Genomic DNA, 26,662 nt, shown 5'->3' with positions numbered 1-26,662 from the left:
CCACGCTCTAGGGTCAGCTGGCGAACTTCCTGGGGGGTTAAACTCCACTACACCACAGTCTACCACCCGCAAGCAAATGGTTTGGTGGAGAGGTTTCATTGACATATGAAATCCACCCTCATGGCCTGCCTCACCGACCCAAGCCTGGCAGACGAATTTCCCTGGGTCCTCCTCGGCAGCAGAACGGCACCCAAGGAGAACCTACAGGCATCTTCTGCGGAACTGGTGTACGACAAGCTGCTCTTGCTGCCCGGTGATTTCTTTTGCCCGGAGCCCAATGGCACATTCGAGCACATGACCTTTTGGCAGATCTCCGTAAGAAGCTATCCTCGCAAGCTCCCCCGCCTCCCTTGCATCATGGTGTCCTCCGGCCAACACATCGTCCCAAAGAGCTGGACTCAGCGGAATTTGTATTTGTTCAGTGTGGCCCACAGATGGCACCTTTACAATGCCCATACGAAGGTCCATACAATGTCCTCCAACGGTCCAGCAGGTCTTTCACCTTGGACATAGTGGGTAAAGACGAACTTTTCACCGTGGACCATTTGAAGGCGGCGCACTTAGACCTATCAAGGCTGGTGCAGACGGCAATGCCCAAACGCCAGGGCCTCTCGCCCAAGTGGCGGAATGCATAGCTGGTTCTGGGGGGATTGTGTGGCGGTGCACTCTCATGGTGAACCGGCCCCGTGTGTATCGCCACGTGACGGGGAAGCCATGGGAAGATGGCGCTGTCAGGATTTTCTCCCTGCCTCAAGTCTCCTGCCCAGCGGGCTCCTGGGGCAGCGATTATGATGCCACAATGCACGAGGTGACTGAGCTCATGCTGCCCTCAAAAGGGCGCGCGCTGAATTTGAATAAAAACATTAACGACTTTCAATGTGGTGGCTGAGTCTTTCTTGGCTGTGTCCAACACTACAATGTTTCATTAACATTAGGAAGATGGCTAACAGAGATTCATAGTTGTATTCCATTAAAAAAAATTACACATAATTTGAGAGGTAAATATTTTGTATTTTTACAGATTTGGAGCCTGTTTGCTTGAACATTGGGTTTGAAATTCTAAATAATCCCTTTGAATCCTTGGGACCTGAGAAGTCTTCCCTTGAAAATAAATAATGTTTTCTTGTGAAATGTTTTTTTGGATCTTTGAGCATCTTGTGAAGCAATCCAATTCAATATATAATTATGTTTATTATGTATTTTAGTAAATTAGGTATTTTTTAATAGGGGTTGGGAGAGAAGGATTAGTCGGGTTTAGATTTTTTTTTGTAGTTTTTTTTCTTTTCTCTCTTCCTTGTATAAATCAACATGTATTTAATTAAGTTTTATAATATTGTGATATTTGATTTTTGCCAATTGTTACATATGTATAAATTTTTTTTTTTCTTTGGCTTGGCTTCGCGGACGAAGATTTATGGAGGGGGTAAAAGTCCACGTCAGCTGCAGGCTCGTTTGTGGCTGACAAGTCCGATGCGGGACAGGCAGACACGGTTGCAGCGGCTGCAGGGGAAAATTGGTTGGTTGGGGTTGGGTGTTGGGTTTTTCCTCCTTTGCCTTTTGTCAGTGAGGTGGGCTCTGCGGTCTTCTTCAAAGGAGGTTGCTGCCCGCCTAACTGTGAGGCGCCAAGATGCACGGTTTGAGGTGATATCAGCCCACTGGCGGTGGTCAATGTGGCAGGCACCAAGAGATTTCTTTAGGCAGTCCTTGTACCTTTTCTTTGGTGCACCTCTGTCACGGTGGCCAGTGGAGAGCTCGCCATATTACACGATCTTGGGAAGGCGATGGTCCTCCATTCTGGAGACGTGACCCACCCAGCGCAGCTGGATCTTCAGCAGCGTGGACTCGATGCTGTCGACCTCTGCCATCTCGAGTACTTCGACGTTAGGGATGAAAGCGCTCCAATGGATGTTGAGGATGGAGCGGAGACAACGCTGGTGGAAGCGTTCTAGGAGCCGTAGGTGATGCCGGTAGAGGACCCATGATTCGGAGCTGAACAGGAGTGTGGGTATGACAACGGCTCTGTATACGCTTATCTTTGTGAGGTTTTTCAGTTGGTTGTTTTTCCAGACTCTTTTGTGTAGTCTTCCAAAGGCGCTATTTGCCTTGGCGAGTCTGTTGTCTATCTCATTGTCGATCCTTGCATCTGATGAAATGGTGCAGCCGAGATAGGTAAACTGGTTGACCGTTTTGAGTTTTGTTTGCCCGATGGAGATGTGGGGGGGCTGATAGTCATGGTGGGGAGCTGGCTGATGGAGGACCTCAGTTTTCTTCAGGCTGACTTCCAGGCCAAACATTTTGGCAGTTTCCGCAAAGCAGGACGTCAAGCGCTGAAGAGCTGGCTCTGAATGGGCAACTAAAGCGGCATCGTCTGCAAAGTGTAGTTCACGGACAAGTTTCTCTTGTGTCTTGGTGTGAGCTTGCAGGCGCCTCAGATGGAAGAGACTGCCATCCGTGCGGTACCAGATGTAAACGGCGTCTTCATTGTTGGGGTCTTTCATGGCTTGGTTCAGCATCATGCTGAAGAAGATTGAAAAGAGGGTTGGTGCGAGAACACAGCCTTGCTTCACGCCATTGTTAATGGAGAAGGGTTCAGAGAGCTTATTGCTGTATCTGACCCGACCTTGTTGGTTTTCGTGCAGTTGGATAATCATGTTTGCTGATAATACCAGAGTTGTCGGCAGAATCACAAACGACAAAAAGGCAGCATACAGGAGGGATATAGGTCAACTCATTGAATGGTTTAAGGACAACAAACGTGCTCAAAGTCAGCAAAACCAAGAAGATGATTGTGGACTTTAGGAGGAAGTCAAGGGAACATGACCCAGTCCCCATCAAGGGCTCAGTAGTGGAGAGGGTCAAGAACCTCAAATTCCTGGGTGTCAACAACTGCAAGGATCTGTCCTAGATTCTCCAAGTTGATGCAATCACAAAGAAGACTCACTAGTGACTATACTTTGTTAGGTGTGTGAGAAGATTCTACAGGTGTACCGTGAAGAGCTTTCTGGCTGGTTACATCCATGCCTGGTATGGATGCACCAATTCTCAGCACAAGAATAAACTCCAGAGGGTTGTTAACTTGGCCTGTGACATCACAGACACCAGACTTCACTCCATCGAGGACATCTACATGAGGCAGTGTCTTAAAAAAACCAGCCTCTATCCTCAAAGACCCGCACCACCTAGGCTATGTCCTCTTACACTCTGCTACCATCGGGGAAAAAGGTACAGGAACCTAAAGACGAGCACTCAGCGGAACAAGAACAGCTACTTCCCTAGTCCCTTCAGATTCCTGAATAATCAATGAACCAAAGGCACTGCCGTACTTTTTATGCACAATTATTGTGATTTTTTTAAAAATAGCAATACTTTAAGATGGTTATTACATGTTTGTTTGCATGTTGATGCTACTGTCAAACACTGAATTTCATGACTTGTTCATGTCAATAAATTCTGATTATGAAGAATTATTCTTCTGGCTCTATCCATTATTTTCAGAGCTGGGGTGTTTGCATTGATGATTGTCACATGCTTGATCCAAGTTACAGTGGGCCAGGAGAAGCTTGGTAATTGCACAGGACAAGACTGACCAGACTAGCATATTCTTGATGCCAAGCCCATTCTCTAAAAGGCAGAAGTCACTTGGTTGTTTCCAGCTTCGTATACTTTTTAAAATCTGGCCTCTGACTCATCGTTCCTCACGGCTGGCATCATCATAATTGAAATAATTAGCGGTAAGTTCCCTGGCTGGGATATTACTTGAGTTTTCAAGGCAATGGCTTGAAAGGTGGTTTTCCATGAGCTGTATGCTGATTCTTTGTGGTTGACTCTCAGCTGCCTTGTTAGTATTATCAATGAGCCAAGAATAAATTTTACAGAAACATTGTATTGATGTTCATCCTTCATCTACATAGAGAATAAATATTCTGCCCACTACTCTAATGAATTTCAGGACACAGAAGTTTTATATTAATTATCTAACGGGGAATGATTTGCATCTGATAGTCTTCATCACTTTAAGCTTCCATGAAGATTCTAAAACATTCTTTGTTCAGTTTTTCAGGATTTTAGATGATTTGAGGGATTTACTTTAAGTATTTCTTCATACAATATCAGGGATCATAATGAATTACAATGTAATTGCCTCAGAACTTTAATAAAATATATAATGTTTCACAACACTCGACTCATAACTACGACTTTCAACAAAATGCAATTGTCTTTGTAGAATGTATTATTGGTAATTTTGGTTAATTAAAAAAAATATTTTTAGCAGGTCACCTGAAACAGATTTAAAAACATCATTGGATGAATGTGTGGTGGCACTGGACTTGTTTCTAAGCAACAGATTTGAAGATGCTTTGGCAAATCTCTGTTCAAAGTGAGTAACATTTTTTCTGATCAGATTCCATAGCTAAATTGTGTTATTTGAGAACATTTTATGGGCTCCTTTGTGACATACTGTCATCACGTGCACTTGAAGAACAGTGACAATGTTTTGTGTGTCTGAAGGCACTATATCCAAAGTTTATCATAATTTAATGTTCAAATTGAGGACAAAAGAAAAAATTAGAGTAGATGATAACTAGTTTGACCATTCAGGTGGGTTTAAAGAGCATATTAAAGAAAATGAGCAAGAGCAATGAGTGTTTCAGAGGTCAGGGCCCAGGGAGCAGAAGGTTCAACCACCAGATGTGGTGAGATGAAATTGGTGAGATGCGACAAGACATCATTGCACAAATTTATGAGTCTGTTTGGCCTAAATAATTTACGAGATGTACAGAATTTGAAATTGGGGACGAGAAATTACAAACGAAGGTCCGATCATAATGGAAAACAATTTATGTCAGTCCATTCTTGGATGATAATGACTTGGTGTTAGTGTGCAAGTATAGTTTTGGGTGAAATCGAGTTCATGAAGGGTGGAAGACGTGAGCTTAAACTGAGGAGGGGCCATGACGTGATGGGTATTGAACAGAAGGTGGGAAAGGTAGAGAGACAGGTAGAGAAGAGAGAGACTATTGGGTGGTGGAGGAAATTAAGGAGCAAAAAAAAGAATAGAAGCAGGTAAAGAAGAAATGCGGCATGGTAGTGGTTAGTGTAACGCCTTTACAGTGCCAGCATTTGGGACCTGACTGGGGTTCAAATCCTGCACTGTCTCTAAGGAGTTTGTACGTTCTCTTCGTGTCTGTGTGGGTTTTCTCTGGGGGCTCTGGTTTCCTCCCACCACTCAAAACTTACTAGGGCCTGGATGTAATGGGGTGTATTTTGGGCAGCACAGAAACATTGGCCAAAATGGCCTGTTACTATGCTGTATGTTTAAACGGAACTGGGGTGAGAAGTGAGGAATTAACTAACATGAGAAAAATCTACATTCATACCATTGGATTTAAGACTTTTGATCCTCAAATTTATGTTTGGCAACAGATGAGGCCAAGGATGAAAGAGTCAGTGTGGGAATGGGGAAGAGAATTGAAATGGTTGATTACTGAGAGTTCAAGCTTAGACCCACAGACAGAGCAGCGATGTTAGGTGAAGTGGCAGCACCTGCAGGCTTTATTTCTCCTTCTTCATATGTTGATGTTTCTCCGTGGGGCTTTCAGCACAAACGTTTCTTTTGCATTTCATTACCTGCACAGTCATATTTGGGATTGCGGCCAATACTTCCATTTTCCATTGAATGAAAGTAATGCAATTTTCTTAAGTAACAGTGGCTGATCATCTTATTTGCAAATGAAAGCATAATATCATAATTTAAAAAATGTTTTCTTTTCTATCTTGGTTTAAGTAGGCGAATAATTGGCAGCAAAGGCAAAATCTAAAGTTTCCTTTGGAAATTGTTTTGTGTCCAAAGCAGTGTCTTAAGATAGCCGTAAGTCAAACGTCGGCTGGTTTTTGAATCCCATTCCTCCTCAAACTGTTTCCTGAAATTTCTTTCTTTGGCTTGGCTTCGCGGACGAAGATTTATGGAGGGGGTAAAAAGTCCACGTCAGCTGCAGGCTCGTTTGTGGCTGACAAGTCCGATGCGGGACAGGCAGACACGATTGCAGCGGTTGCAAGGGAAAATTGGTTGGTTGGGGTTGGGTGTTGGGTTTTTCCTCCTTTGCCTTTTGTCAGTGAGGTGGGCTCTGCGGTCTTCTTCAAAGGAGGTTGCTGCCCGCCAAACTGTGAGGCGCCAAGATGCACGGTTTGAGGCGTTATCAGCCCACTGGCGGTGGTCAATGTGGCAGGCACCAAGAGATTTCTTTAGGCAGTCCTTGTACCTTTTCTTTGGTGCACCTCTGTCACGGTGGCCAGTGGAGAGCTCGCCATATAATACGATCTTGGGAAGGCGATGGTCCTCCATTCTGGAGACGTGACCCATCCATCGCAGCTGGATCTTCATAGGCGTGGACTCAATGCTGTCGACCTCTGCCATCTCGAGTACTTCGACGTTAGGGGTGTAAGCGCTCCAATGGATGTTGAGGATGGAGCGGAGACAACGCTGGTGGAAGCGTTCTAGGAGCCGTAGGTGGTGCCGGTAGAGGACCCATGATTCGGAGCCGAACAGGAGTGTGGGTATGACAACGGCTCTGTATACGCTTATCTTTGTGAGGTTTTTCAGTTGGTTGTTTTTCCAGACTCTTTTGTGTAGTCTTCCAAAGGCGCTATTTGCCTTGGCGAGTCTGTTGTCTATCTCATTGTCGATCCTTGCATCTGATGAAATGGTGCAGCCGAGATAGGTAAACTGGTTGACCGTTTTGAGTTTTGTGTGCCCGATGGAGATGTGGGGGGGCTGGTAGTCATGGTGGGGAGCTGGCTGATGGAGGACCTCAGTTTTCTTCAGGCTGACTTCCTGGATGAGACATATAAGGCAATCGAACAACTGAAAAGTGGCAAAGCAGCAGGTATGGATGGAATCCCCCCAGAAGTCTGGAAGGCTGGCGGCAAAACTCTGCATGCCAAACTGCATGAGTTTTTCAAGCTTTGTTGGGACCAAGGTAAACTGCCTCAGGATCTTCGTGATGCCACCATCATCACCCTGTACAAAAACAAAGGCGAGAAATCAGACTGCTCAAACTACAGGGGAATCACGTTGCTCTCCATTGCAGGCAAAATCTTCGCTAGGATTCTACTAAATAGAATAATACCTAGTGTCGCCGAGAATATTCTCCCAGAATCACAGTGCGGCTTTCGCGCAAACAGAGGAACCACTGACATGGTCTTTGCCCTCAGACAGCTCCAAGAAAAGTGCAGAGAACAAAACAAAGGACTCTACATCACCTTTGTTGACCTCACCAAAGCCTTCGACACCGTGAGCAGGAAAGGGCTTTGGCAAATACTAGAGCGCATCGGATGTCCCCCAAAGTTCCTCAACATGATTATCCAACTGCACGAAAACCAACAAGGTCGGGTCAGATACAGCAATGAGCTCTCTGAACCCTTCTCCATTAACAATGGCGTGAAGCAAGGCTGTGTTCTGGCACCAACCCTCTTTTCAATCTTCTTCAGCATGATGCTGAACCAAGCCATGAAAGACCCCAACAATGAAGACGCTGTTTACATCCGGTACTGCACGGATGGCAGTCTCTTCAATCTGAGGCGCCTGCAAGCTCACACCAAGACACAAGAGAAACTTGTCCGTGAACTACTCTTTGCAGACGATGCCGCTTTAGTTGCCCATTCAGAGCCAGCTCTTCAGCGCTTGACGTCCTGCTTTGCGGAAACTGCCAAAATGTTTGGTTTCCTGAAATAATAATGGAAATAAGAACATAATATTGGCTCATAGAGCCTTCTCTGCCATTCACTCATGCTTGATTTATTTTTCCCCATTATCCTGCCTTCTCCCTGCAATCTTTGATACCTTTTTCTAATCAAAAAGTTATCAATCTCCGCTTTAAATATAGCCAATAACTTGGCTTCCACAGCTGTCTGTGGCAGCGAATTTCACTGATTCATCGTGGTCTGGCTAAAGAAATTTCCCCTTATCCAAAGGGATATATTTTTATTCTGAGGCTGTGCCCTCTGGTCAACTCGATCCAGGCCTTTCAGTATTCTGCATATTTCAATAAGATTTACAAAACTCTTCTGAACTCTAGTGAGCACAAGCCCAGAGCCATCAAATACTCCTCATATATTAGCCCTCTGGCCCCTAATCAGTGCCAGCACATCCTTTCTTAGATATGGGTCCCGAAACTGCTCACAATACTTCATATGTGGTTTGACCAAGTCCCAATAAAGCCAGAGCATTGTATCCTTGCTTTTATACTCTCGTCCTCTCGAAACGAAAGCAAATATTACATTTGCTTTCCTTACTACTGACTCATTTTAGATTGGGTATTATGCAGTGATAAGGGGCTAAGCAGCAATCTTGTTGTGCGAGGCCCTTTGGCTAGGAGCGATCACAATATGATCGAATTCTCTCTCGACATGGAGAGTGATGAAATTAAAACCGAGACTAAGGTCCTGAATTTAAATAAAGGGAATTATGATGGTATGAGACGAGAGTTGAGTAAGATTGATTGGGTAGTGTTTATGGGGGAGTTGACTGTGGATAGACAATGGAAAGCATTCACAGATCTAATGGTGAAATTGCAAAAATCGTTTATACCAGTTTGGCATAAAAATAAACCAAAAAAGGTGGCTCAACCGTGGATAACAAGGGAAATTAGAGACAGCATTGGGTCCAAAAAGAGAGCATATCAATTGGCCAAAAAAAGTACCGCAACCAAAGACTGGGAGGAGTTCAAGACGCAGCAAAGGAGGACAAAGGGATTAATCAAGAGAGCAAAAATAAATTACAAAAGTAAGCTTGCGGCAAATATAAAAACCGACTGCAAAAGCTTTTATAAATATGTCAAGAGGAAAAGATTGGTGAAATCCAGAGTAGGTCCTTTGCAGTCGGAATCAGGGGAATATATAATGGGGAATAAGGAAATGGCAGACCAATTAAATTCTTACTTTAGTTCTGTTTTTACAAGAGAGGATACAAATAACCTCCCAAGGATGTTGGAAAACATAGAGACTAATGCAAGGGAGGAACTGAAACAAATCAGTATCTCTAAGGACATGGTCTTGGGGAAATTGATGGGATTGAAGGCAGATAAATCCCAAGGGCCTAATAATCTACATCCTAGGGTACTCAAGGAAGTGGCCATTCAGATAGCAGATGCTTTAAGAATTATTTTCCAGAACTCGATAGACTCAGGATCAGTACCCATGGATTGGAGGGTAGCTAATGTTACCCCACTGATTAAAAAGGGGGGTAGAGAAATAGCGGGGAATTATCGGACTGTGAGCCTTACATCAGTAGTGGGCAAAATGATGGAATCCATTATTAAGGATGTAATAGCGGAGCATATGACTAGCAGAGAAGGAATCGGACGGAGTCAACATGGATTTACAAAAGGTAAATCGTGCTTGACAAATCTATTGGAATTCTTTGAGATGGTGACAGGTAAAATAGATGGGGGAGAGCCAGTGAATGTGGTGTACCTGGACTTCCAAAAGGCCTTCGATAAGGTCCCGCGTAAACGACTAGCTTCCAAAATCAAGGCTCATGGGATTGGGGGCAAAGTATTGATATGGATTGAGAACTGGCTGGCAGGTAGAAGACAGAGAGTTGGGATAAATTGCTCGTTTTCTGAGTGGCAGGCAGTGACCAGTGGGGTACCACAGGGATCTGTACTGGGACCCCAGCTGTTCACAATTTACATTAATGATCTGGATGAGGGGATTGGATGTAATATCTCCAAATTTGCAGACGACACTAAGCTAGGAGGGGTTGTGTGCACGGAAGAGGGAGTCAGGAAGCTCCAGTGTGATTTGGATAAATTGAGGGACTGGGCAGATACATGGCAAATGCACTACAATGTGGATAAATGTGAGGTTATCCACTTTGGTAATACAAACCGGAGGGCAGATTACTATTTGAATGGCAATAGATTAAGAGATGGGGAAGTGCAGAGAGACCTACGGGTACTTGTACATCAGTCTCTGAAGGCGAGCATGCAGATACAGCAGGCGGTTAAAAAGGCAAATGGTATGTTGGCCTTCATATCAAGAGGGTTTGAGTATAGGAACAAGGATACCTTACTGCAGCTGTACAGGGCCTTGGTGAGACCCCACCTGGAGTATTGTGTGCAGTTTTGGGCACCTTATCTAAGGAAGGATGTTCTTGCAATGGAGGGAGTGCAGAGGCGATTCACCAGGCTGATACCTGGAATGGCAGGAATGACTTATGAGGAAAGATTGCGCAAATTGGGATTGTACTCCCTGGGGTTTAGAAGATTGAGAGGGGATCTCATAGAGACATATAAAATTCTGGCAGGACTGGACAGAGTGGATGCAGATGGGATGTTTCCAATGATGGGAAAATCCAGAACCTGGGGCCATGGTTTGAGGATAATAGGCAAACCATTTAGGACCGAGATGAGGAGGAATTTCTTTACCCAGAGGGTGGTGAATCTGTGGAATTCATTGCCACAGAGGGCAGTAGAGGCAGGTTCATTAAATATATTTAAGAGGGAATTAGATCTATTTCTTCAGTATAAGGGTATTAAAGGTTACGGAGAGAAGGCGGGGACGGGGTACTGAACTTTAAGATCAGCCATGATCTCGTTGAATGGCGGAGCAGGCTCAAAGGGTCGAATGACCTACTCCTGCTCCTATCTTCTATGTTTCTATGACTCAGTCACTTCCCTATACTGAATCCATTTGCCACTTCAATGTCAATTCTCCCAACCTGTCCAAATCCCTCTGCAAACTCTACTTCTTCAATACCTTCCACCCCTCCACCTACTTTTGTATTATTAGCAAATAGTCACAAAGCCATCAATTCTGTCATCCAGATCATTAATATACAACCTGAAAAGTAGCAGCCCCAATGACAAACCCTGCAGAACACAGCAATTCACTGGCAGCCTGCCAGAAAAGGCTCTCTTTATTCCCACTCTTAGCTTCTGCCTGTCAGCCAATCTTCTGTCCGTGCTAGTACCTTTCCTGTCTCATCCAGCAGCCTCATGTGTGGCACCTTGTCAAAGCCCATCTGAAAATCCAAGTAATTATCCACTGTCTCTACTTAACCTGCTTATTATTTCCTTAAAGAATTCCAACAGATTTGTAAGGTAAGCACTCCCCTGAAGGAAACCATGCTGAATTACATTACACTGTAATCTCATCCTTAACAAATTCTCATCCTCCAAAATCTTACCAATATGGAAAGACTACATATATAACAACAAAGGAGGAAAAAAAGGTAATTTATCTTGAAACTTTTAATCTGTAGTTGTCAATGTTGGAGCCTCACCAAGAGGTGCACAGTACATTAACAGAGCTGTAAAAAGATTGCATCACTTCATTCTTAACCTTTACCCTGTGAATAAAGTCTTTGTTTTGTACCTCACGGAAGGGTGGAGATGGCCATCATTGTTTTTTTCACATTTTTCGATGAAGGAAAGGCCATTGGGTGAATTCTAATTCCAAAATCATGAAATCATTAGATGCTTTTGAATAAATAGAAAACTTCCCTATATAAGCAATATCTGTGAATGAACTTTTATTTGAATTAGGACAATAATATTCTTTCCAAAAATCTTTTCATACCATATTTAAAAATGCAAGAAAACAACATTTCATACAGCATAGGAGGCCATTCAACTGATTATGTCTCTCGGTGCAATCTCAGCACCCCACTAACTTCCATGTTACCTGTTTTCTCTGGTGTGCCCATTAACTCCCCTTATTCTTCTGCCACCCATCTTCTACACCAGGGGAAATTTATAATTACCAAGTAGCTACCAGCATGTTTTCAATATTCTCACCCATAAGAAAACTGTATGGTTACCAGGAAAAATGTGCAAGCTCCACTCAGTCTCCACCTGAAGGTAGGACAAACCTGGATCCCCGGAGCAATGAGACTGCAGGATTAATGACCACATTAAGTCCTTGCCCCTATGCATAGTGATAACCTGTTCCCTGCCACTACTCTTATACAAGTATTATACAGAAGCAGGTCTGCACCCATCATTTCTGTACCTGGTGTTATTCTGGAGCAATCCTATACCCCATTATGTAGCCCAGCATTGTACTGAGACCCATGCGCATCAGTATTGTACCCCAGTCTAATACAGGGACAGACCTGTACTGTTCAGACCTGCACCTCTATGTTACACCAGGAGAGATATGTGCCCAACAGCATTGTGCCACAATTTAATTCTTGAGGGGATTTTGTCCTCTCCCTGGAACAAAGAAACCAATATGTATAAAGGATTTAAACAAAAAAGTCTCCTGACACTGATTGTAGTGTCATTGTGTCATGCAGCATTCTTTATGTAATTTTTATCTACGTAAAGAATGCTGTATGGCATGCTGAGTTTTTCCAGCACTTTTCTGTATTGAACTGTATAAAGGATAGTCGAGTTTGTAGTGACACAAAACCTAATAACTGAGTGAATTAAATTATAATTTTAGACGTATTACCAGTTGTTTGCTTCAAAAATATTTCAGGTTGGATTGTTTGATTGTTCTTATTTATTTCAAATAAATTTAAATGTCCACCTTTTATTAAAAGCTGAAACAAATTGTTAAAAAGATAGTTCTTGTTCTTTAGTTCAAGTTCAATGTATTTTTTTTCCAAGGCATTGGGAAGTATAGATAGAGTCGATAGAGGGGAGAGGGTTTGTGTGATGGTCTGGGTTGCATTCACAACTATCTGCTGTTGGTCCCCACAAGAAACATTTGTATCACTCAGTTTCAGTGGTGCATCTCTGGAAGTTGTTGAGGTGCACGGTTCAAGGCAAAATTTCTCTGGCTTCTGATGAAGTAAAGGTGCTGGCATGCTTTCTTTGCCATTGTGTCAATGTGGGATATAGACAAATAATTCAATTAAAATTATTGGAATATGTTAAGATGTAATTGAGAAAAGTAATGCCTAACTGTGTCTATTAAGCTTTTCTCACTGTGTACTTGTTGAAGGGTGTGCCAGCCTCCCTCATAATTTTCTGGAAACTTGCATTTCAGTATTGTTACAGCCTTCTGTTTGGTTAGTGTGCCTCAGCCAAACAATAAAGATCAATAATGTAGTTAAACATTATCCTCCCAATAATTAGTGGGTTGCTTGTCTAATAATAGTCAGCCCCACCCATTAAAAACTTTGCTGTTCCTGTTTCAGTATTTCAGGAACAGTAATTAAAGATCAAAAGATTGCATGATGCAGTTGAAAATAAAATTAGAATTTTTCTAGGATGTAAACCCCTTTTTCTTTGTCATCTGTGCTAGTGGATCTGTTCTTGGATGACACTTCAAGTAGAAACTAGGTTAATATTTCAGGTGTGAAAATATCCAGGATATGTTCCTTTTACATTTGCAGAACAGATCAGAGAAAGTAAAGATAGTATTGACCACATTCTAATCACCTTTCCTTGTTCCATATATATTTTTGTATTCAGTTGCATAGCACATTACTATTTATTTTAGTTGTAATAGGCCTCCACCTCCATAGCAGGCTATTTTACAACATCTGGCAGAGTTTTGGTTCCCATTCTCTGCTGAGTTTAATTTCAACCTGGGGGTGCTTAGCATGTCAGTAAATGATAGTGCCTTGTTGACAGGGAGTGTTGTAGAACAGAGAGACAGACCTAGGTTACAAGTAAGTAATTGGTGAACTTGTTTGTCACATTTTCTTTTATCTGTCAAGGTATCAATTACATTACAGTCATTGGGATGTCATGTTATAACTGTGTTTCTTCTCTTTGGCTTGGCTTCGCAGACGAAGATTTATGGAGGGGGTAAAAGTCCACGTCAGCTGCAGGCTCGATTGTGGCTGACAAGTCCGATGCGGGACAGGCAGACACGGTTGCAGCGGTTGCAGAGGAAAATTGGTTGGTTGGGGTTGGGTGTTGGGTTTTTCCTCCTTTGTCTTTTGTCAGTGAGATGGGCTCTGCGGTCTTCTTCAAAGGAGGTTGCTGCCCGCCGAACTGTGAGGCGCCAAGATGCACGGTTTGAGGCGATATCAGCCCACTGGCGGTGGTCAATGTGGCAGGCACCAATAGATTTCTTTAGGTAGTCCTTGTACCTCTTCTTTGGTGCACCTCTGTCACGGTGGTCAGTGGAGAGCTCGCCATAGAACACGATCTTGGGAAGGCGATAGTCCTCCATTCTGGAGACGTGACCCACCCAGCGCAGCTGGATCTTCAGCAGCGTGGACTCGATGCTGTCGGCCTCTGCCATCTCGAGTACTTCGATGTTAGGGATGAAGTCGCTCCAATTAATGTTGAGGATGGAGCGGAGACAACGCTGGTGGAAGCGTTCTAGGAGCCGTAGGTGATGCCGGTAGAGGACCCATGATTCGGAGCTGAACAGGAGTGTGGGTATGACAACGGCTCTGTATACGCTTATCTTTGTGAGGTTTTTCAGTTGGTTGTTTTTCCAGACTCTTTTGTGTAGTCTTCCAAAGGCGCTATTTGCCTTGGCGAGTCTGTTGTCTATCTCGTTGTCGATCCTTGCATCTGATGAAATGGTGCAGCCGAGATAGGTAAACTGGTTGACCGTTTTGAGTTTTGTGTGCCCGATGGAGATGTTGGGGGGCTGGTAGTCATGGTGGGGAGCTGGCTGATGGAGGACCTCAGTTTTCTTCAGACTGACTTCCAGGCCAAACATTTTGGCAGTTTCCGCAAAACAGGACGTCAAGCGCTGAAGAGCTGGCTCTGAATGGGCAACTAAAGTGGCATCGTCTGCAAAGAGTAGTTCACGGACAAGTTTCTCTTGTGTCTTGGTGTGAGCTTGCAGGCGCCTCAGATTGAAGTGACTGCCATCCGTGCGGTACCGGATGTAAACAGCGTCTTCATTGTTGGGGTCTTTCATGGCTTGGTTCAGCATCATGCTGAAGAAGATTGAAAAGAGGGTTGGTGCGAAAACACAGCCTTGCTTCGCGCCATTGTTAATGGAGAAGGGTTCAGAGAGCTCATTGCTGTATCTGACCCGACCTTGTCGCCGAGAATATTCTCCCAGAATCACAGTGCGGCTTTCGCGCAAACAGAGGAACTACTGACATGGTCTTTGCCCTCAGACAGCTCCAAGAAAAGTGCAGAGAACAAAACAAAGGACTCTACATCACCTTTGTTGACCTCACCAAAGCCTTCGACACCGTGAGCAGGAAAGGGCTTTGGCAAATACTAGAGCGCATCGGATGCCCCCCAAAGTTCCTCAACATGGTTATAACTGTGTAAGATGTTGGTAAAGCCACATTGGAGGATTGTATGCAATTCTGGACATTTTAGTATAGGAAGGACATGATTAAGTTACAGAGGATAGAAAATAAATCTCAATGATGTTTCTGGTACTGAAGGGATTGAGTTATAAGGAGAGGCTGGATTTATTTTTTTCCCTGGAACAGATGAGGCTGAAGAGTGACCTTGTAGAGATATACAGAATTGTGTGGGGCATTGATGAGATGATTACACCTCCCAAAGTAGGAGAGTCTAAAACTAGAGGCCTTCAGTTTAAAAAGAGGGGGAAAGATTTAATAAGGACCAGAGTGGCAATTCTTTTATGCAGAGGATGCATTTATGGAACGAGCTGCCAGTGAAAGTGGTTGAGATAGATACAATTCCAACATTAAAAAGATATTTGGATATGTGTGAGGATAGGAAAGGGTTAGAGGGGTGTGAACCAAATGCAGGAAATTGATATTGGCTTGATCGGCATGTGTGAAAAAGGAATGACATACAGGGTTGTATGTGATGTCATTTATGAACTCTGACATTAAATCTGAAATCTGAGTTAGGTGAAGAGCCTGTTTTGAAGCTGTACAACTCTATGACTCTATTTGGTCCCAGCATCCTTGTGACATGAAGAACAGATGAAGTTCAGCTTTAATTTAAGGACTATTCACAAAAACAGTCATTTTATATCAGGATAAATACATTTAACTTTTGAACATGGGACTTTCTGTAATACATTTACTTAGCTCTGAGTTAATACTTTATATGTTGAACCTGTTGTTTACTTTGAAGTAAATGGAGCGCTTTAATCCCTAACGTCGAAGTACTCGAGATGGCAGAGGTCGACAGCATCGAGTCCACGCTGCTGAAGATCCAGCTGCGCTGGGTGGGTCACGTCTCCAGAATGGAGGACCATCGCCTTCCCAAGATCGTGTTATATGGCGAGCTCTCCACTGGCCACCGTGACAGAGGTGCACCAAACAAAAGGTACAAGGACTGCCTAAAGAAATCTCTTGGTGCCTGCCACATTGACCACCGCCAGTGGGCTGATATCACCTCAAACCGTGCATCTTGGCGCCTCACAGTTAGGCGGGCAGCAACCTCCTTTGAAGAAGACCGCAGAGCCCACCTCACTGACAAAAGGCAAAGGAGGAAAAACCCAACACCCAACCCCAACCAACCAATTTTCCCCTGCAGCCGCTGCAACCGTGTCTGCCTGTCCCGCATCGGACTTGTCCGCCACCAACGAGCCTGCAGCTGACGTGGACATTTTACCCCCTCCATAAATCTTCGTCCGCGAAGCCAAGCCAAAGAAAGAAGAAATATTTTCACAAAAACACCTTTGTTTAAAACAATGGTTCTCAACCTTTTACTTTCCACTCACACACCACTTTAAATATTCCCTATGCCATAAGTGTTCTGTGATTAGTAAGGGATTGCTTAAATTGGTATGTGAGTAAACATAGAAACATAGAAGATAGGAGCAGGAGTAGGTCATTCGGCCCTTCGAGCCTGTTCCGCCATTCAATGAGATCATGGCTGATCTTAAAGTTCAGTACCCCATCCCCGCCTTCTCTCCGTAACCTTTAATACCCTTATACTGAAGAAATAGATCTAATTCCCTCTTAAATATATTTAATGAACCTGCCTCTACTGCTCTCTGTGGCAATGAATTCCACAGATTCACCACCCTCTGGATATAGAAATTCCTCCTCATCTCGGTCTTAAATGGTTTGCCTATTATCCTCAAACCATGGCCCCAGGTTCTGGATTTTCCCATCATTGGAAACATCCCATCTGCATCCATTCTGTCCAGTCCTGCCAGAATTTTATGCCTCTATGAGATCCCCTCTCAATCGTCTAAACTCCAGGGAGTACAATCCCAATTTGCGCAAGCTTTCCTCATAAGTCATTCCTGCCATTCCAGATATCAGCCTGGTGAATTGCCTCTGCACTCCCTCCATTGCAAGAACATCCTTCCTTAGATAAGGTGCCCAAAACTGCACACAATACTCCAGGTGTGGTCTCACCAAGGCCCTGTACAGCTGCAGTAAGGTATCCTTGTTCCTATACTCAAACCCTCTTGATATGAAGGCCAACATACCATTTGCCTTTTTAACCGCCTGCTGTACCTGCATGCTCGCCTTCAGAGACTGATGTACAAGTACCCGTAGGTCTCTCTGCACTTCCCCATCTCTTAATCTATTGCCATTCAAATAGTAATCTGCCCTCCGGTTTGTATTACCAAAGTGGATAACCTCACATTTATCCACATTGTAGTGCATTTGCCATGTATCTGCCCAGTCCCTCAATTTATCCAAATCACACTGGAGCTTCCTGACCCCCTCTTCCGTGCACACAACCCCTCCTAGCTTAGTGTCATCTGCAAATTTGGAGATATTACATCCAATCCCCTCATCCAGATCATTAATGTAAATTGTGAACAGGTGGGATCCCAGTGCAGATCCCTGTGGTACCCCACTGGTCACTGCCTGCCACTCAGTAAACGAGCCATTTATCCCAACTCTCTGTCTTCTACCTGCCAGCCAGTTCTCAATCCACATCAATACTTTGCCCCCAATCCCATGAGCCTTGATTTTGGAAGCTAGTCGTTTACGCGGGACCTTATCGAAGGCCTTTTGGAAGTCCAGGTACACCACATCCACTGGCTCTCCCCCATCTATTTTACCTGTCACCATCTCAAAGAATTCCAATAGATTTGTCAAACACGATTTACCTTTTGTAAATCCATGTTGACTCTGTCCGATCCCTTCTCTGCTAGTCATATGCTCCGCTATTACATCCTTAATAATGGATTCCATCATTTTGCCCACTACTGATGTAAGGCTCACCGGCCTATAATTCCCTGCTATTTCTCTACCCCCCTTTTTAAACAGTGGGATAGCATTAGCTACCCTCCAATCCATGGGTACTGATCCTGAGTCTATCGAGTTCTGGAAAATAATTCTTAAAGCATCTGCTATCTGAATGGCCACTTCCTTGAGTACCCTAGGATGTAGATTATCAGGCCCTTGGGATTTATCTGCCTTCAATCCCATCAATTTCCCCAAGACCGTGTCCTGATTTCTTTCAGTTCCTCCCTTGCATTAGTCTCGATGTTTCCCAACATCCTTGGGAGGTTATTTGTATCCTCTCTTGTAAAAACAGAACTAAAGTAAGAATTTAATTGGTCTGCCATTTCCTTATTCCCCATTATATATTCCCCTGATTCCGACTGCACAGGACCTACTCTAGATTTCACCAATCTTTTCCTCTTGACATATTTATAAAAGCTTTTGCAGTCGGTTTTTATATTTGCCGCAAGCTTACTTTCGTAATTTATTTTTGCTCTCTTGATTAATCCCTTTGTCCTCCTTTGGTGCATCTTGAACTGCTCCCAGTCTTCGGTTGTGGTACTTTTTTTGGCCAATTGATATGCTCTCTCTTCGGACCTAATGCTGATTCTAATTTCCCTTGTTATCCACGGTTGAGTCACCTTTTTTGGTTTATTTTTATGCCAAACCGGTATAAACGATTTTTGCATTTTCTCCATGAGATCTGTGAATGCTTTCCATTATCTACTCCCCCATACACACCACCCAATCAATCTTACTCAACTCCCATCTCATACCATCATAATTCCCTTTATTTAAATTCAGGACCTTAGTCTCAGTTTTAATTTCATCACTCTCCATGTCGAGAGAGAATTCGATCATATTGTGATCGCTCCTACCCAAAGGGCCTCATACAACAAGATTGTTGATTAGCCCCTTATCATTGCATAATACCCAATCTAAAATGGCCTGCTCCCGAGTTGGTTCCTCGACATATTGGTTTAGATAACCATCCCGTAAACATTCAAGGAATTCCTCCTCCTTAGTATTTTTACTAATTTGGCTTGGAGTAGGAAGGGAAGGTTGAGAATCACTACTCTAGACCCAATTATTACTGAAATATTTTGCTTGAGAAAAATTGTCATTGGCCCATTTCCTTTGGAGTTATGAAACTGTGCACATAACGAGTCAATTAGGTACAATTAAAACAGTGGTTTTCAAACTTTTTCTTTCCACCCACATACCACCTTAAGCAATCCCTTATTAATCACAGAGCACCTATGGCATAGGAAATACTTAAAGTGGTATGTGAGTGGAAAGTAAAAGGTTGGGAACCACTCCTTTAGGTGTTATGTGGGTGGAAAGAAAAGTTTTGAAAACCACTGTTTTAATCGTACCTATTTTCCAGAACTCGATAGACTCAGGATCAGTACCCATGGATTGGAGGGTAGCTAATGTTACTTAATTGACTCGTTATGTGCACAGTTTCATAACTCCAAAGGAAATGGGCCAATGACAATTTGTCCTGCCAGGACATCTTCTGAAATATTTTCAAAGTATGGGTCTTGTGGGAGTTGCTACTTAATAATTAATTATAATATCAGTTTTCTGTCCCTTGGGTCATAGTCATCGAGTCAGAAAGTTCTATAGCAGTGATTCTCAACCTTTTTCTTTCCATTCACATACCATTTGAAGTAATCTCTTACTAATCACGGAGTACTGATGGCATAGGGATTACTTCAAGTGGTATATAAGTGGATTACAGTTCGACGGGCAGCAACCTCCTTTGAAGAAGACCGCAGAGCCCACCTCACTGACAAAAGACAAAGGAGGAAAAACCCAACCCCAACCAACCAATTTTCCCTTGCAACCGCTGCAACCGTGCCTGCCTGTCCCGCATCGGACTTGTCAGTCAGCAACGAGCCTGCAGCAGACGTGGACATACCCCTCCATAAACCTTCGTCCGCGAAGCCAAGCCAAAGATATAAATGGAAAGAAAAAGGTTGAGAACCACTGTTCTACTGTATGGAAACAGGCCCATTGGCGCAACTTGTTCATGCCAGCCAAGCTAATCTCATTTGTCTATATTCAGCCCATGGTCCTCTAAATGTTTCCATTCTATGTACTTGTCTAAATGCCTTTTAAACATGATAATTGTGTTTTCCCCCACTGCTTCCCCGGGAGTTCGTTCCATATACCCACCACCCTCTGCATGAAGAAGGTGCCCCTTAAGTCCCTTCCTAATCTTTCCCCTTTTATCTTAAATCTATGCCCTCTAGTTTTAGATACCCCTTCTCTGAGAAAAAGACAACTTACATTGTCTAAGCCCTTGATGATTTTATAAACCTCTGTGTGGTCCTGCCTTGCCCTACTATACTCCAGGGTGCAAAGACCCAGTCTATCCAGCCTCTCCTTGTTATTCAAGCCTACCAGTCCTAGTAACATTCTCATAAAACCTTTTTGCATCCTATTAGTTTAATGATATCTTTCTTGTAGCTGAGTGACCAGAACTGCACAGCTCCAAGTGTGGTCTCACCAATGTCTTGATCAGTTGGAACAAGACACCCCTGCTCCCTGCACACATTCCCCTGACTGATGAAGCCAAGTGTGCCAAATGCTTGCTTCACCATACTGACTACCTACCTCCCCATTTTCATGGATCCATGCACTTGTACTCCCAAGTCTCTTTGTTCTACAACACTTCCCAGGACCCTAATACTCACTGTGTAAACCCTACCCTTTAACCTGCCAAATTACAACACCTTCGGATTTGTCTGTATTAAATTCCATCTACCATTTCTTGACCTACTGTTGCATCTGGATCCTGTTGTGATCTTTAACAATCTTCTTCACTGCCCACTGTATCATCAATTCTGGTGTCATTCACAAATCTACTTATCATGTGAACAATGTTATTAATAGAGATGACAAGTGACAGTGGACCCAGCACCAATCTTGATGGTGCACCACTGTTCACAGTCCTCCAATCTGAGCTCCACTAACACCCTTTGACTCCTACCATCAAGCCACCTGTATCCAATTGGTCAGGTGACCCTGGATCCCATGCAATCTAACCTTCCAGGCCAGCCTGCCTTGCGGGACCTTGTCATGGGACATGCTAAAGCCTATGTAGAAAACACCTACTTCTCCAACCTCATCAATTATTTTTGGTCCCATGCACACAAAGGGACCAAATCCCCAAACTGTGTTGGCTCAGTTAGTAAGCTATTAAAAAATTTTCTTTGTTGAAGCCTATCTTCAGAGTGATTCTTCATGAATTAAAAAAAAATGATATGTCTAAATGTTAAGTATGATGGGCATTCATTTGACTTGCATGGAATTCAACTAGTAGCTACTTGTTTATTACCTTGAGGTACTCTGCTTAAACAAGTAGCTACTTGTTTATTACCTTGAGGTACACTGCTTAAACAAGTCTGTCTTTCTTCAAAGCACCACAATCCAATCTGCATATCATATTGTATTGGATTTTGTCCATTCCTCTGCTTTGGTGAAACATTGTTAGGAATAAAGTTGCTCTGATTTATTCCATGAATGTTACTCATCTTCCAGATGAACAGTTGAAGTTGGAGATGGTTGAAGTGAACTCCAGTAATTTTTTATATATAGAAAAACCTCTGTTATCTAGAATTCAAGCCACCAGCAAAAAAAATCATGGAAAATAAATAGGTAAAAAAGAGGCGTTTAAAATTGGTACGCCTCGCAGTTGGTTCATCAGTCACACAACACACAATCTCAAGCAATCAGAAAATTTACTTATCCAGCATATACCAACTCCCATCGGTGCCAGATAACAGGGGTTTTACTGTATTAGGAACATGATTGCTGGGCCCAGATTGAGGTAATTCAGTTTAGTATTCTAATGAATATTCATCAGAATTATATATGAAAATTGTTACCAGGCTGTCAGAATGAGGAAAAAGTTGCTGACAGAAGCACACAGATGCCAGCAGGAACTGAGGAATAGATTTTAAGGTAACTACTGTTGACCAATTCCATCATCTACTTTGAAAGGGATAATTTAACTTTGGAGTATTTACTAGTTCAAATTGAGCAAAACACCTGTACATGACCATTTTCTCATAACTTTTACTTTTCATCTGAAACAAAAAGGTTCAAAAGAAGATTCTGAACTTTCCTATTCCTGAGGCAGTTTTGCACTGTCCTGGTTAACTACAGTATTATCAAACACTAGAAATCACAGGATGAGGAGAAACAGTACCTTGGTCATAATCCAAGTCATAATCTTCTCTGATATTTTAGTTGTGATTAGGCATAATTATGCCCACCTCACTGACAAAAGGCAAAGGAGGAAAAACCCAACCCCAACCAACCATTTTTCCCCTGCAGCCGCTGCAACCGTGTCTGCCTGTCCCGCATCGGACTTGTCAGCCACAAACGAGTCTGCAGCTGACGTGGACTTTTACCCCCTCCATAAATCTTCGTCCGCAAAGCCAAGCCAAAGAAAAAAAGGCATAATTATTATTACAATTTTGTTTCTTACCATAATTTTTCTTCTTGTTTGTTGAACTGACAGTGGGAGGATTGGAATATTAGTGGTGCACTCATGTGGAGGAGAAGGAGTTTAATTAAAAAGTTATGAAAGAGGATTGGTAAGAACACTCCTCCACAATCTCTGAGTATCAGAGCACCACAGAGCTGCGTATTTTGCCCCCTGCTTTACTCGCTTTACACCAGTGGTTCTCAACCTTTTTCTTTCCACTCACATACCACTTTTAAGTAATCGCTATGCCATCAGTGTTCTGTGATTAGTAAGGGATTGCTTAAGATGGTATGTGAGTGGGAAGAGAAGGCTGAAAATCACTGCTCTAGACCCAATTGTTACTGAAATATTTTGCTTAAGAAAAGTTGTCATAATTCCTTTGGAGTTATGAAGCCATGCACATAATGAGTCAATTAGGTATGATTAAAATAGTGGTTTTCAAACTTTTTCTTTTCATCCACTTACCACCTTAAGCAGGGGTGTTAAACTCAAATTCACGGAGGCCAAAATTAAAAACTTGGACTAAGTCGAGGGCCGAACTAAATACTTATTGAAAATTTTCAACAACATCTGCATGTTTTCTCTTCTTTCAACATATGTAATGTTAAACTTTTTCTTATTAAAATAAATGTTTAATAATAGTTTTGGATAAACTCTTTCCAGAAGCATTAACAAATGAGAAATAAAATATTCAATAAATAATATTTCTCTAGAGGATTTGCCAAATGTTGCTAGTGTGCTGTCGAATAGTAAAATCTGAGGGCTATTGAGAATGTGGGAGAATAACATGATTCCTGAAACAATCAAATGGGTGACTGATTGTGGGCATGAACTCTAGCAGGGTTATTTGCCATGCCTTTTTTCCATTGGTACAGATATCCTTTGATTTACACACTTTTCATGTTTTATGCCTAATGAGCTTGTATCCAGGTGCAGGACCATTTTTAACCAGGAATATATTTATCACTGTGACATGAAACTATTGGAAGATCGTTTTATCCTGAGATTAAAGTTCATAATACTTACTCAGGCCTGTGTGCGGGAGGGCGGGGTTTGCGGGCGATCGGGTTGGACGACGACAGTGCGGGGGCATCAGCTCTGCTGCAGGGCGGCATCTCGGCGGATCAGCGGCCCTGTCATCGTGAGTCGCGGGTCGGCCTGTGGCAGGGAGGGGGAATGGGCAACGGTCCTGGCGAGGTCAGGCCCCCCCTGAGTTTCTGCCGGACCCCCGTTGACCTGCTGAGTTTCTGCCGGACCCCCGTTGACCTGCTGAGTTTCTGCCGGACCTCCCTTGACCTGCTGAGTTTCTCCCGGACCCCCCTTGACCTGCTGAGTTTCTCCCGGACCCCCCTTGACCTCCTGAGTTTCTCCCTGACCCCCCTTGACCTGCTGAGTTTCTCCCGGATCCCCATTTGACCTGCTGAGTTTCTCCCAGACCCCCCTTGACCTGCTGAGTTTCTCCCGGACCCCCCTTGACCTGCTGAGTTTCTCCCGGACCCCCTCCCCTTGACCTTCTGAGTTTCTCCCGGACCCCTCCCCCTTGACCTGCTGAGTTTCTCTCGTACCCCCCTTTGACCTGCTGAGTTTCTCCCGGATCCCCCTTTTCTTTCCGTGCCGGTGTCCCAGGACCTTTCCAGGGCAGTCTCCACACTCAGGACCGCGCTGGGATCCCGGTCAGCGGTGGAGGAGCAGGTGAGCAAGGCTAATCCCGATCCAGCCCACGCCACTCCTGAGATTGGCGGGGGGTTCCACCCTACCTGCCCGACCAGCCTTGCTCTCCTCGTGTACTCCGGGCACCCACCGCTGGCCGGTGGGAAGGCACCCCCATCGCCAGGCGGGGAGCCCCAATCTTCCCTCCGGCGTCCTGACTCCATCTGCAGCTCCAAGAAACGCTGTGCCACTGGGGTTCCGGGCGCTGGGAAGCAGCCTTGGCTTCCCCTGACACCGGCCAGGCCGCGCTGCAGTGGGGGGGTTGGCAGGGGGACATGACAGCGTGTTTATAAAACCACCCACCACTACTTTTCAAGGACCAGGATTCTTCTCTCTCTCTCTCACCCTGGGACACAGCGGTTACTGTGCATGCGCTATACTGGCGCGGCGGCCAGCGGGCCACCTCTAATACATTTTTGATATGATCTTGCGGGCCAAATATAATTATATCGCGGGCCAAATTTGGCCCACGGGCCAGAGTTTGACATGTGTGACCTTAAGCAATCCCTTACTAATCACAGAGCACCTATGGCATAGGGAATACTTAAAGTGGTATGTGAGTGGAATGAAAAAAGTTGAGAACCACTGCTTTACAACTTTGACTGTACAATAACAACGGCATCTACAAATTTGCTAACAATGTCACAGTAGTGAGCTGCATAAAATGGAGTGATGATACAGGAGCAAGATAGAAAACTTGGATGAATAGTGTAGTAACAACAACCTTGCACTCAATGTCACCAAAACCAAAGAATTAATTGTGGACTTCGGGAAGGGAAAACCAGATGTGTACGAATCAGTGATCATTGGTGAATCAAAGGTGGAGTCAGTGAGAAAATTTATATTCCTGGGAGTTATCATCTCGGAGGACCTATTCAGGACCCAACATACTAATTTCATCATGAAGAAAGCACACCAGTGTCTCTACTTCCTTAGGAGTTTGCAATAACATTGGAAGCCTTAGTAAACTTCTATAGATGTGCGGTAGAAAGTGTGCTGACTGGCTGCATCACGTCCTGCTATGGGGTACCAATACCTCAGAGCAGAAAACTATACAAAAGAATTTAGCCCAGTACATCGTAGGCAATACTCTTCCCCACCACTGAGAAAACCTACATGGAATGCAGCCATTGGAGAGCAGCAGCAATCATCAAGGATCCACGCCCCCTAGGACATGCTCTGTTCTTGCTGCTGCCTTCAGGAAAGAGGTACAGGTGCCACAAGACTCATATCATCAGGTTCAGTAATAATTGCTACCTCCTCCACCATCAATCTCCTAAACAACAAATTATTTTCCAATATTTTTATTAACATTGGAATTTCACATCCAAAAATATAGAGTACATATGTTAAAATTCAAAAAGATACATTACACTTAAATCATATCATTTCATCCAAGGTACCCCACATTTTAATCAAACAGATTATTTGGAACTAATATTTTATTAGCCTTATGGAGTACATTAAATTGTTGGAGAGAGTGGCGGGCACATAAAGAAGAGGTATTAATCAATTTGATTACATTCCAAGTTTCTTCAGAAACTAAAAGCTATAGGTTCTGTTCCCAGGCTTTTTAAATTTTATTTGAGGGAGCCTCTCTTTTTCCCAACAAAATATCACAAATGTTAGAGATTGAACCATTGTAGAAAAGTTGTGTATTAAAAATTACATCAATTAAATTCTTGTCATTCCTCTTAGGGAATGTATGTAATTGAGATCATAAAAATTCTCTTATCTGTAGCTAACAAAAAAAATGAGTATTTGGTAGATGGTATTTTTTGAATATTTTATTTAAATTTTCATACTTGTATTCATGTCAGAATATAAAATATAATAATGTAATCATATCAAATCCATTATACATGATGGTTTAATAAAACATCCAAAAAGAAAATAAAAATAAATCCCCAACCCCTCCACCCCAAATAATAACCCCAATAGAGATAGAAAAGATAGAAGGAAGAAGGAAAGAAGGAAAAAAGAATACAATCAATAAAGAAAGAAAAAAGTAGACCTAATTGTCTTTCACTCAATTCTAATCTTTTTCAATTTTATTTGTTTATATATTCCAAGGAGTTAACGAGGTTTCAAGAGGTTTAGGTAAAGCCCATTTATAAATTTATACCTACAATATGTAAATATAGGCACCAAAATTTGAAAATGTATCATATTTATTTCTCAAGGTATATGTAATCTTCTCAGGTGGTATACAGCTATGAATTTCCACATGCCATTTTTCCAAACCTAAACAAGAATCTGATTTCCACATCACCGCTATACATTTTCTTGCAACTGCTAATGCAATTTTTACAAATTTTTTGGAACTAAATTCAGTTTCAATTTTGTTCTTATCCCTAAAATATTACCCAGTAAAAATAAAATTGGATCGTATGGAAATT

At 43.1% G+C, this 26,662-nt stretch overlaps 1 protein-coding gene across 5 annotated transcripts in view; it reads left to right on the top strand.

Annotated features, from left to right (window-relative positions):
* The window catches only part of ttc39a (tetratricopeptide repeat domain 39A), a 91,769-nt gene that overhangs the window by 9,173 nt on the left and 55,934 nt on the right, over positions 1–26,662 (top strand). For 2 of the 5 annotated variants that reach the window (XM_069938624.1, XM_069938621.1), the window contains exons 2-3: positions 4,271–4,378; positions 15,990–16,184. The exons of 1 other annotated variant lie outside the window; for it this stretch is intronic. In XM_069938624.1, coding sequence (XP_069794725.1) covers positions 16,030–16,184 — 155 coding nt within the window. In that variant the 5' untranslated portion in view covers positions 4,271–4,378; positions 15,990–16,029. The remainder of the gene's footprint in view (positions 1–4,270; positions 4,379–15,989; positions 16,185–26,662) is intronic. 2 more of the 5 variants (XM_069938622.1, XM_069938623.1) reach the window with 2 other exon arrangements.

The sequence above is a fragment of the Narcine bancroftii genome, chromosome 5, assembly GCF_036971445.1.
Source record: "Narcine bancroftii isolate sNarBan1 chromosome 5, sNarBan1.hap1, whole genome shotgun sequence".
In the NCBI taxonomy this organism is placed as follows: domain Eukaryota; kingdom Metazoa; phylum Chordata; class Chondrichthyes; order Torpediniformes; family Narcinidae; genus Narcine; species Narcine bancroftii.
This window is presented reverse-complemented; position numbering and strand designations above follow the sequence as displayed.